The following is a 12,697-nucleotide window of genomic DNA, read 5'->3' on the forward strand; positions in this document are numbered from 1 at the left end:
TTCGGACTTTATCGTAACTCGCCTTTTTTCGACATATTTCTATTTTTAGTACATTTTCACGTGAAATGGTGTTTCCCACTATGACGTCATAATTTGAAAACAAAATACCAATATGGCGATTCCTATAATGTTGATCATGGTCCGTAATGTTGTTTTTTTTTTAAAATAAATTTTACATGAATTATGAATTTTAATTATATATGAAATATATTTATCTTTATGATTTTATTTTATTCAATAAGAATATCTCAATAAAGCAATTTACTTAACATTGTATACATGTACATATGTAGGCCTATAACTCATTTTAAATTAAATTTAGACACTGATTTTTCATATGAATATTGTCAATATGCATGTATGTCATTTATTATTCGTATGTACTTACTAAATGTGTATTCTATCTCAGAGATTTATTACAAATGGGATCATCTAAACCATGGACAGAAGCCATGATGAAATTTACAGGTACTGATAAAATGAGCGCCGCACCATTAATGGAATATTTTAAACCACTCATTGACTGGTTAAAAGAAAGAGTACCGGAAGATGAACGTGGTTGGTCAGACGATTGTACTCACGTGACGGAAGCAGACGAATTAAACGATTGGTTATCACAGTATGAAAACGAGGCTTCAGATAAATACTATTGGAATTCAGAGGCCGACTGGGCATATAACACAAATCTTACAGATGAAACAGCAGAAAAAATGGTGAGCAATAAAAAATAATTTTGGGCTTCTAGGCAGTAATCATTAAATATATTTACAGAACATTAGAATGACTATAATCAACCCTATAAGCAGTTGTTTATCGACGGGCAATTAATACAGTTGTAGTTGACAAAAAGTCTAAATTGGCTACCTTAGCAATTCGTATTCATTTTAAAATCAATTATTATACATGTATAACAAAAAAAATCTAGTCATCGAATCTGTCCAGGTACGGGGGTGTTTGGTCCAAAAGTATTACAAAAATATCACAAGTTATAAACTGTTTTAAAATTAAATTTTACTTTATACAAAATTAATTTATCATGAACGAAAAAATACAAAGTTAAAAATGTTTTATAGCACCCGGATCTTAAGATATTTAATAGTTCTAAAAAACTAATAATCCTGTTTGATCCTGGTGAAAAACAGTTCGATATTACTCATCGAATTGCCAAACTCAGAAAACTTAATACTTTAAATGCCGGTATGTTAGACCCATATTTAAATGTACATCTACCCCCTTGTAGCATAGATATAATGTGAATTTTATATTGCCAACTATTTATAGAATCAAGCCAATGTTGAAATTGCAAAGTATGAGAAAATGGTTGCTAAGAACGTATCCATGTATCACTGGAAGGAATACAAAGACGCGCAACTAAAACGTAGACTACGTAAAATGGCAGATATTGGTACCAGTGCCCTGAAAGATGAGAACCAGCTCAAAAAGGTTACATTTCCGGTTTTCCTAATTTTCAGAAAGTGATGTTGAATGAATATTAGCGTTGGGTTCTGGCAATAAACACACTGTTACTGTCATAATATTATGTTGACATTTCGGCTTTGCTTTTAGATGTCCCTCTTGCATTAATTCTGGTCTTTGTGTGTACATTAGGTGTCTCACGTGCATTACTACCGGTTTCATTGGGTACCATGGAAAAAAGAGAGGACTTCCGTACGCCTGTTTAACACAAAAGAAAACATGCAGCCTCCTTTACTGGAATTCGAACGCCATAACTCTTTTAAGAAGGTTATTCAAAGACAACTATCCAATTAAGCAAACCAAACTTATTGATTTGAACCATAAAGTTTTATTTCTTGTTTTTCTTTCCTTTTTTTATGGGCTACTAAATAGTCACGGACTGTGGTCTGGTCCAACGTGTCACATTTACATAAATTTCTTTGCACTAACGTTTTTTTTTCTTTCCGTTTTTTTTTAAATACATTAAATACATTATGCTACGAGTATTACTTCGTTTTTTGACAAATAAAATATTTTTGTTTTGTTTTCATAAACCGACGAAATTGTTGTATCAAAATTAACATTCATACAATTAAAATCAAATATTCACATGTTTGATAAAATGTCACATGTATATCTATGAGTATGAAATTAACAGAAATAAGCCCTTCAAAAATAATTAAGAAGTTATACTTATTTGTGTGTTTTATTTTGTTAAAAAGCAATATTTTGATTTTTTATGAAACAGCTTGGAGAGTTAAAGTCAAGCATGGAATCTACGTACAGCACTGGCAAAGTTTGTTTGACTTCCGGAAAATGCGTTGATTTAGACCCAGGTACAAAAATATTTACCTTGTGTATAACTTCATATACATGTATATGTAACTGTTCTTCATATGCTATTTTATAAATTTTCACGTACATGTAATTATTTCTTGTAATGATAATTAATTTGTTTGTTTGGTTGGTTGGTGAAAACGTCAGTTTATCATATTTTGGGTCAAATCTCGGCGGTCGGTCTACCCAACCAGCTTTTCTGGATAACTAACCAGTTACGTAATTGGAAGAGCCCCCCGAATATAAATCAAACTGCCGAGTGTTTTGATGTTATTTCTCTTTTGTATCATAGGCAAAAATAAATACACGTTCCCTGTTGTAACAATATTAAACCCCAGAAAAAAGTTACCAATGAACGAGCATCTGAATATGATATTTCTATCCCTACCCCTTTCTTTGCCGTCCACTGAAAAAAAGAGCCAATCAATGCTCTGGAGTGCAGGTAACTAATACCTGCACTCCTGTTAAGGCACTGTGCATGTATATGTATACGATTAACTCTGACACATTTTCAACAGAATGGTCCCTAAACTATGATACACCATCAACACATCCTACATGGTTGAGATACCAATGACCATTGAGACTCAACGTTCCAGATCAGTTGTCATGAAAAAAAAGACCTCAATATCACAATTCGATACTCCCCCCTTTGATTACGTTAAATAATAAAAATAATTATAGCATGACAGCTCATTTCTAAATGAAAATTATCAGATAAACTTGAATGTTAAAATAGGATTGAATACTTTATTTTGAAGACATTTCATGTAAATTGTTGTGCCTGCCAACTGGATAAAATGTTAGACTGGGGACACTATCGAAATACATGTACAAATATGCTAAATACATGTACATGTATATTGTGAATAAATAAAAAAACAACATTCTAAATGTGCAATTTTACATTACTTAATTGTCAGAATGGTTGATTTTACAGAGCTTGAACGTATTATGGCGGACTCTACAAATTATGATGAGTTGACAAACGTATGGAAAGGATGGAGAGATGCTACAGGGAAAAAGATGAAGGACACTTATGCTCAGTTTGTCAATCTTAGTAACACAGCTGTAAAAGAACTAGGTGTTGTATACTTTTCTCAAAATATTATTTTCTTTTACAAGAGTAATTTATCTGAAAATGTCTGAATATCTATTATCGGGGGGGGGGGGGGGGGGGGGGGGGGGGGGGAAGAAGAAAAAAAGTAGTTTTAAAAATACATGATGCTGATTTTAAACAACGATTTTATTTTCCTCTAATATTGGTTTTAATGATTCCGTTTGATCATCAAATATGTGTATCGACATCTTCAATGTCGTCACGTGACTAAAACTTGACATCAAGTTAATATAGAATGATATATCCACATGTGTATTTCCGCCTATGTAACTTTTGACATGAAGCTCAACAAAAGCAAAGATAATGCGCTAAGAAATAAACAAAAATGAAAGTAAAGCTATTGAGTTGTTATACAACAGTAATAGACAGGAGTGATTTTGAGAATTTGGCTCTCTATAAGATGCTAGAGGCATTTTGTAGTACAAGTGGTATTTTGGTGTATTTTACCTATTTAAGGTATGCTGAATCCGATAAAGGTAGATACCTAATTGAAAAACTTGATATTGACCATTGAAATGGCCATTTAAAATGACCACTAAAATGGCCGCCTAATTTCTTTATCATAAATGGATGATATATCAAATAAAACTTTTAAGGAAAGGAAAAGTCTGAAATTTGTCACAAAGCATGTTTAGGTAAAAACAAATTAGACACCAAAACAGAATTTAAAAACAAAACAAAACAATCCAATATGTCCTGTTCTGTTATCGGTTCTCGTCTTCGTTCTTCTCCGTTCTTCTCATCGGTTCTTGTCTCTTTTCTTCTGTAATAAGTCCTGGTCTCCGTTTTCTTGTTGTCAATTCTTCTGTATCGATCCCCGTCTCCATTCTGCTGTCATCAGTCCCCGTTTATGTTATTCTGTTATCGGTCTCAGTCTCTGCTGTTCTATTATCAATCCTCGTCTCTGTTCGCTTGTTGTCAGTTCTTCTGTTATTGGTCCCTGTCTCTGTTCTTCTGTTATCAATCCTCGTCTCTGTTCGCTTGTTGTCAGTTCTTCTGTTATCGGTCCCTGTCTCTGTTCTTCTGTTATCAATCCTCGTCTCTGTTCGCTTGTTGTCAGTTCTTCTGTTATCGGTCTCTGTCTCTGTTCTTCTGTTAGCGGTCCTTTTCTCTGTTCTTCCTTCTGTTATAGGTCGTCGTCTTCGGTCTTGTATTTTCGGTACTTGTTTCCTGTTCCGTTAAGGTCTTCTCTTGTTTCTATCGTTGCCGTTATGCTGTGTCTATGTCCTGGTTTTGCCAGTCTTGCAGTCATTTATTCGTTCAGTGGAGTAGCGGGGATCGAACTCACGACCCCTTGATTTGTAGGCAGACAGTGTTACCCCTGAACCATAGCGCCCGCTCTGAATAATAACCATTTTTGAAAATCCTTTATACATAAAATACTATTTCAATGGCTAACAAAGGGTGTATTACAATTATATTTTAACACCTCTACTATGTAGCCAACCCACGTGACTTTTATATATGGTCAAAGAAAATATTACTCGATTTATAACAAATAATTTTGCTGTTACTTTTAGATATCCTGGAAATTTATTGGAGGTTACCCGGAATGCTAATGTATATCGAATGATGTGATAATCTTCTTGTAGAATTTTCTCAAAACCGTGACTGAATTCCAAAATTTTCGAGAGCTGCCGTGGTATACCAAGCACACGTAGCAATCTCCCGCTTTTAGAAATTTTATGACTCCATGAAAATATGGTGTTGTTATTGTTGTTGTTGTTTTTAACTCTAACTTTAAATAGTCACTTATTTTTAAACAAGATGGTAAACTTAAATATGCCCAAATGTCATCAAGAGCAGTTTTGCATGTGGAAGGAATGTTTTTTTTTCAGACTGTAAAAAAAAAATAAATAAAAAAAAATAAAAATAAGAGACGATATTACCTGATACTTTAGATGAATAGAAGTAAGTTTTCTTCTCTTTATTAATTTTGACATTTAAGTTATTTATCAATTTCAGCTTTGCTTGTCTCGAAACAGCCTGACATTGTCAGAATTGTCAGCAAAAATAAAATTGAGGTACCACATGGGAAAATCTTAAGAAAGTAGTTTCGTCATTGAAAAGTGTGAAATTATATTTTGATAATTTTCACTGTGAAATTATCAAATATAATTTTCACGGATAAATCAGTAATCCACTGAAAAGCATAAAATAAAAAAAAACTAATGTTAGTAAAAGTCATATTACTTCCGCAGTAGCACAGCCGGTTAAGTGATTGACTGATGTGTGAGAGGTCTATGGTTCGATTCCTACTGTTGCCATTTCTTAAGACCTGTCGTTTTTTGTTTGTTTGTTTTTTTTTTTTGTGGGGCGCAGTATATTTTTAAAACACTTTTTGTCTCGGTTTGTGTTGTGTTTATGGCATTGAAATGACACTTTTTAACATTTCAAAATAATTTTTAAATCATAAATACCATAATTAGTGCAAAATATATGAAAACAAAACTTAAAAAAAATCATAGCTACAAATAATGTTGAAAATTACGGAACACATGAAGTGACATTTTCCACACTTTCTCCCGGAATTTAATTCGTTTTTACAAGATAATAATTCCAAATTAGAAATATTATTTCGTTTTAACGAAATATAAATTCTTAATTACGAAATATTGATTCGTTATTACGAAATATTATTTCGTTATTACGAAATATTAATTCGTTATTACGAAATATTTATTCTTTGGTAATATTTATAAACTAAGTTTATTGTTCAATATAAGTCAAGTAAACAAAACATTAAAAGTGTTTTTTTTCTCAATCTTAGTCTTATACCTTAACGCGCTAGTAAAACAGTACTGTATATACTGTTAATTGAGCCATTAGGCTTATGTGGCCAATCTCATTAAAATCTGATCATATTGAATAATCATTTGATTTTGACAAGAATAATTAATTGCATCATATTGTATCATAGTTTTAATGACCTATTTTAGTATTTTAAAGCGGCCATTTTGATTTGACCTTATGAAGGTCATGGTCAATTTTATTTTATTGGTATCCACCCTCATCGTCTTCAGCATACTCATATTAGGTTAAAACACTCAATATATTACTTATACTATAAAATGCCTCTAGCATTAATATTTTCTTAAAATCACTCCTGTCTATAAAAACCAATCACTCTATACATGTTTTTTTATGCTAAAATCATGGTATTTGTGTCGTCATTTCAGGTTATGACGACACCGGGGCTTACTGGAGGTCCGTGTATGACACCGAAACATTCCAAACCGATCTTGAACACCTACTCGAACAATTAAAACCATTATATCAAAATCTTCATACTTATGTTAGAAGGAAACTAATGGATATTTACGGAGAGGACAAGTTCCCGGATAGCGGACATATCCCGGCACATCTTTTAGGTTTGTACAAAAAAATGCATAATTTTGTTGATGAAAATGATGTTTATTTCTGAGATAAAAATGAATTTTATGTTCAACTTCAGCAGCCTAATATGACCTTCTTTCATGGGGGTCTAAATTTTTTTAAAAAAAATTTTCAAAAAAAAAAAAAAAACCAAATTTTTTAATTTTTTCGTTTGATTTTTTGGTTTGAAAAGGCAGCTTTTTTGGGGCCTTTTATAGCACCCCGGGGAAACCCAACCGATACTGAGCAATTTCCCTTTTTTGACTGGTTAAAACCCACGCGGATAGCGATTTTTAGAAAAAAGTATATTTTTTTTCAAGTAGAAGGGTTTGTTTTTATAGATTTAAAGTTTAAATTTTTAATCAAATTTTAAAGGGTTTAAAAAATTCTGGAAAATGAGACTTTTTGATTTGCAGAAAAAAAATTAGTAAGGCGGATAGATTGAAAAAAAAATGACATTTTTTTTTCTATTTTTTTGGGAAAAATTTGGGGGCACGGAATGGAACAAATCTAAAAACATTTTACCCCCTTTTAAAATAACAAAATATTATGTAACACCGGCTCTTGGTAAACAGGTAAACACTAGTAGTTATAACGTCATTCATCGATCAATACCCCGTACGCAGCAATTTTCGCCAAATTAAAGGACGGATAAGCGTCTTTTTGACTTGTAATATAATTATATGACTAAAACTAAAGTTACGTAAAATCAAGTTTAAATCATAGAGCTCTATTACGTCTTAGAATTTGAGTAACCCCTTAACCTGCTTGAGCCGACTTCGATTAGCCGTTGCCACCAGTCCACGAAGTCTGACTAGGCTCGGCGCTGTTGATAGCTTTTGACAGTAGTACTGGCCAATAAAACAAATCAGCGGTTTAAGAGCTAGAACTCTTGTAGGGCAATAATTATTCTTTTAGACTAGATTGTCTCCCTTTGTCCATAACATGTTAACAAGAAGCAAGTTGAAGCAAAGCCACAGGCCTACAGAAATTGAGATAGTTAATTAACAGTAGGCATTTATTGTAAATTGTTTTGAAGTATATGAACGTTTAGTAAAGCGATTAAATAATAAATTGTAGCATTAATTCCTTACAATTGATTGAACACACTTTCGCGTAAATTGTTATAATAAGTTGTAAAATCTATTTGACATCTTTCAAGGGATATAACGCTACACAGCTTTTCCGAACTGCTGAAAGCTTCTTTACCTCCCTTGGACTGGAACCGATGCGCCAGGAATTCTGGGACAAGTCTATGATCGTCAGACCAAAAGATAGAGAAGTCGTCTGCCACGCATCCGCTTGGGATTTCTATAACGCTAAGGATTTTAGGTATATACTTTGAACTGTCCAATTCATTGAAATTTAAAGCGCTAGTCTCGTTGGATAAGAATGAGGTTATGCTATGATATTGTCCCATTTTGAACAAGAAATGTCTTTGAAGAAAAGAACGTTTGGATGTAGTAAACCAGTGTTTTCAATATTCATATATTCTGATATTTGGCAATGACATAATACATGAATTATTTGTCCGGCAAATACCGGAAAAGGATGGCGACTATCCCGGACATTTACCGGAAATCATGGTGAATAAAAATAGCATACGGCCGAAAAAAACTGTTAAACCATGGATGTTTAAAACACTTTATAAAGAAGGAAACAAGAAGAATCTCTTGAAACTTATTAAGATAGCTTTAGGCTCCTGACTTGTTTTGTTCGATTCATTTTTTATATTGCATTGATGCCGTTTCTTAGTGGAAGTCATATTGGTCAAAACCTGTAAGGTAACTGTAATCTCGAAATATCAGAATTCAGACAACGATAAGTTTTACACAAGGTCCATTCACTTGTTTTCCAAACATTTTCATATAACTTTGATTTGTTATGAAATTTATTTAAATTGACCAGCGGTAATTATCATTGTCGTCTGCTTACAGGATCAAAATGTGTACAAATATAGACATGGAGGACCTGGTAACTATCCATCATGAAATGGGTCACATCCAGTACCAGATGCAATACAGGCATCTGCCGATACCATTTAGAGACGGGGCCAACCCTGGTCAGTAATATTTTTAAAATTTGATTAAATTGAACATAATAGTTACAGTGTTATTTTATAAATAAGATTTGAGATAATTTTTAAATTTTTTATTCACATAAATATTAATAACTGAGAGATGTGAATCGCACAAACTCTGTTAAGACGTGTATTAATTACGAATGCATGACTATTTTTAAGACTGTGACTCATTTCCAGTTGTATTGGTGGTGGAGAAAGACTCGAATCACGTCCATCACAGAAATAAGCCTTGCACAGATCAAACCGATTAACCCACCGCATAGGCCAAATAATTGAAATACACAAGGTACAAGATTTCCCTTGTCCGTCACCTTATCGACTAAACATCCGGTGTCCGTTTGATAACTGAAAAGTGTGTACAGACAATTCATTAGATTTTTTTTTACTTCAGGGTTCCATGAAGCTATAGGAGACGTTATGGCATTGTCAGTACAAACACCGAAACATTTACGAAAAATCAATCTTCTAGAACCCGGAAATGACGACGACGGTATGATGAGACTTCCTGTCTATTTATGCAAATCATTTGTTTAATGTCTTCCTCTGTACCTTCCACTGGACAGGGACAGAAAAAAAGAACAGTTGCACAATTTCATTTACACGTTGTCTTAAATTGCGCCTGAAGGACGCTGATTTTCATTGACCGAATTAAGCCTTTGTATAAAATATTAATTTGCATCGTGGTGACTTTACTCTGGAAAATATTATGAATTATTATAATTCTTAGTTGATCAACATCTCACAGTAATTTCAAAAACGGTGTCAGGGGACGTGGGCGGCAGCTTTTTACCTCCCACGAACGGACTTCAAATCAAAGACAACCTGCCATTTTTGACGTTCAATAAGTTACCCATTTTATTTTTAAAAAGTAGATTTAATTTAACACTAATAATTCTAGTCAACAACTATATATTCAGTATGTAAATTAATTATATTTAATCCTGCAGAGGTAGATATAAACTTTTTAATGATGATGGCGTTAGACAAGATAGCGTTTCTGCCGTTCGGCTATCTAATTGACCAATGGAGATGGAGCGTATTTAGTGGTGCTACACCGCCAGAGAAATATAACGAAGACTGGTGGAAATTAAGGTACGGTATGAAACTTAGCCATTGAGATTATTCTCTGCTAAACGAGGTTGTTTGAGGTCAGTTGAAAATTGCTCGAGTTAGAGAGATGAAAGTGTCCGTACTGTATTCTTTTAATCTAAAAATCTGCTAATATATTGAGTTAGGCTGTGTCAATCTGACTGATGCCCTTGTGGCGTGAACCGGTTTTTTCTTTAAGGGTAGAGGTCATTCTAAATATAGCCACTGCTGTTATGCCCTAACGACTGATTCGTAAGCAAGGCACACTTCATATATCTGCTGTCGAGAGCATAAATGGTTAGTCAATGCATCGGATTTAGCTACAGCAGGTGAGGTTGTTTTAACCCCTGGTGTTGCTTTAAGTTAGTAACACCCGAGGATGGCCAGTTATCTTTTCCTGTTTCGGCACCATGTGACCTAAATGGTGTATGGGTGTGCCGTAAAACCAAACCAAACAAACAAGTATTCTTTACTGGAAGCACCAGTCTGTTTTATCGCGTTTTATAGGGTTCAAAGGGTAAATGCTAAAACCTAATAATCATTAACATTTCATGCTGCTATTTAAGTGGCTGGTTAAGTGGAAACAAGTGGTGTTTTATGTTTTGTAATTATACTGTAAAGTTTTCCATCTTGACCGGACAGTTGCTGAGAAAAGTTCATTGTAAATTTACTGAGGCTACAGGTAAAAGAAAAGAAATGATATGACCTTGAAATGATAATTAATTTTTTATAACTAGATAAAAGTATATGCTTTCCAGGAAAGTAAACAGTTAAGCTAGGAAAAAAATATGTATCTTGAATTTTCAGATTTTTTGAAAGAACTATTCAGGTGTTTTTCTATAAAAAAAGAACATGCTACTGTTGAGATATTTCATATGCAATATTTGATTAATTTTTAAGTGCAGATATCTGCGAGTTTTATTTAGCCAAAGAGATACAAATTTCTGTCCCCTCTCCCAACAGAAAAAAATATTAAAACAATAAATATGAAATGTAGAATGTATCGTTTATCTTATCTCTCAAAGCATAGAATTTCAGACTAAAATAGTAAAATGCGCCTGATTTTAAGATGAAAATGTCAGGGCGTAAAACTTGCAAAAAGAAGCTGAATATTGAATATTTTCATGTATAAATTTCTGTCAGCGGTAGACTTCCAAAAGAAATACAAGTTTTCTTTTTTTCCACATGCAACTAACATTGTCACCACTTGATGACATTAAATAAAAAAATGGGTTACGCGTTAAAATATCCTTTTGGAAGTTTTGTCAGCGCGAATGGATATAGAGAAAGAAATAATTCATAGTTCTTGAAAACAAATACAAAATACATATGAAAATATTTCAGGTGTAAATATCAGGGCATGTCACCCCCAGTACAAAGGAGCAGCAGCGATTTTGACCCCGGTGCAAAGTTTCATATACCCGGAAATTACCCTTATATTAGGTAACATTTTTATCTCAGTCAGTTTTAATAAACTATATGGTGATATGTTGACAAAAGTTCTTGATAAAGAATTATAAAATTCATATAAAGAAGTCTGTTAAAGGCCCATTGCGCCAAGAAATGCTTTTATTTCTCATTTCTCAAATTTTTTATATCAGTTTTGGAGTCCTGTTATAGTATTTTTTGTCATCGGCCAATCACCTGAGCCATCTTTTGCTTTTGTTACTTTTTTGCCAATAAGTACATTTTTATAGCATTAAACATTTTTATGAAAGTGAAAAATACAACTTTGTTTACATTTTGCTACTGTTATGAGAAATAATTTCACACACAGCGCTACTTTCTTCAAGTGATTTGCATGTAACAGATCTGAACCATTATTTGAACGAGACAGACTCTTGTTTGCACTTTCTATATAGAGGCGGGATTTTTTTTATGAGAAATAATGAGCGTTTAAAGTTGTTAATGATTGTTAAGAATGTGGCTGCTGGAGAAGCAATATTTGCCGTCATGTCAATTTTTCAGTATGCTTATATTTCGTATAATCTATTCTGTATTTGAGCCGCGTCACGACAAAACCAACATAGTGGGTTTGCGACCAGCATGGATCCAGACCAGCCTGCGCATCCGCGCAGTCTGATCAGGATCCATGCTGTTCGCTGTCAGTTTCTCCACTTGTAATAGAGTTGATAAGCGAACAGCATGGATGCGCAGGCTGGTCTGGATCCATGCTGGTCGCAAACCCATTATGTTGGTCTTGTCGTGAAGCGGCTCATTTTTTATCGATATTCACTACGTTAATTCTCTCTTGTCACGTGTATTATTTCTTTCATGTTTTGCACGTGCAGGTATTTTGTCAGTTACGTGCTACAGTTCCAGTTTCATAAAGCATTGTGTGATGCAGCAAACCATACGGGACCTCTACACAAATGTGATATCTACCAATCCAAAGAAGCCGGAACAAAACTTATGTAAGAATGCACTTCTGTATCGTTTGGTTCAAAATGTACAAGATATAATTATATTGAATCACTTAAACGCCGAAGTGTCGCGTGGTAAAATTGTACTTGTTTGACCGTAAAGAAAATCAAAATCTTTTGCTTCTATAGTACATGCATTTTCCATTTAATATGCAACGCTACAAGGTTAGGGATATCATTTGACCTTTAGCCTGCTAAAATTCTAAAATGGCCTTGCAATGCGTTAACTTAGAAGTCAACGGTAGTGAGTTTAATCAAATTGCACGATTTCTCTTTTCATGTGGACAGATGCTATTATCATCGTTTTACTCTAAA

At 33.5% G+C, this 12,697-nt stretch overlaps 1 protein-coding gene across 1 annotated transcript in view; it reads left to right on the top strand.

Moving 5' to 3' along the window:
• LOC132735588 (angiotensin-converting enzyme-like) overlaps nt 1–12,697 on the top strand; it is a 29,235-nt gene that overhangs the window by 14,690 nt on the left and 1,848 nt on the right. Inside the window, 11 exon segments of the mRNA XM_060722564.1 lie at nt 410–713; nt 1,282–1,443; nt 2,204–2,291; nt 3,233–3,376; nt 6,592–6,787; nt 7,868–8,119; nt 8,725–8,849; nt 9,262–9,360; nt 9,818–9,962; nt 11,304–11,402; nt 12,251–12,373. Coding sequence (XP_060578547.1) covers nt 410–713; nt 1,282–1,443; nt 2,204–2,291; nt 3,233–3,376; nt 6,592–6,787; nt 7,868–8,119; nt 8,725–8,849; nt 9,262–9,360; nt 9,818–9,962; nt 11,304–11,402; nt 12,251–12,373 — 1,737 coding nt within the window.

Source organism: Ruditapes philippinarum, unplaced genomic scaffold (assembly GCF_026571515.1).
Source record: "Ruditapes philippinarum isolate M1 unplaced genomic scaffold, ASM2657151v2 ctg1366_1_1_1_1, whole genome shotgun sequence".
Taxonomy (NCBI): Eukaryota; Metazoa; Mollusca; class Bivalvia; order Venerida; family Veneridae; genus Ruditapes; species Ruditapes philippinarum.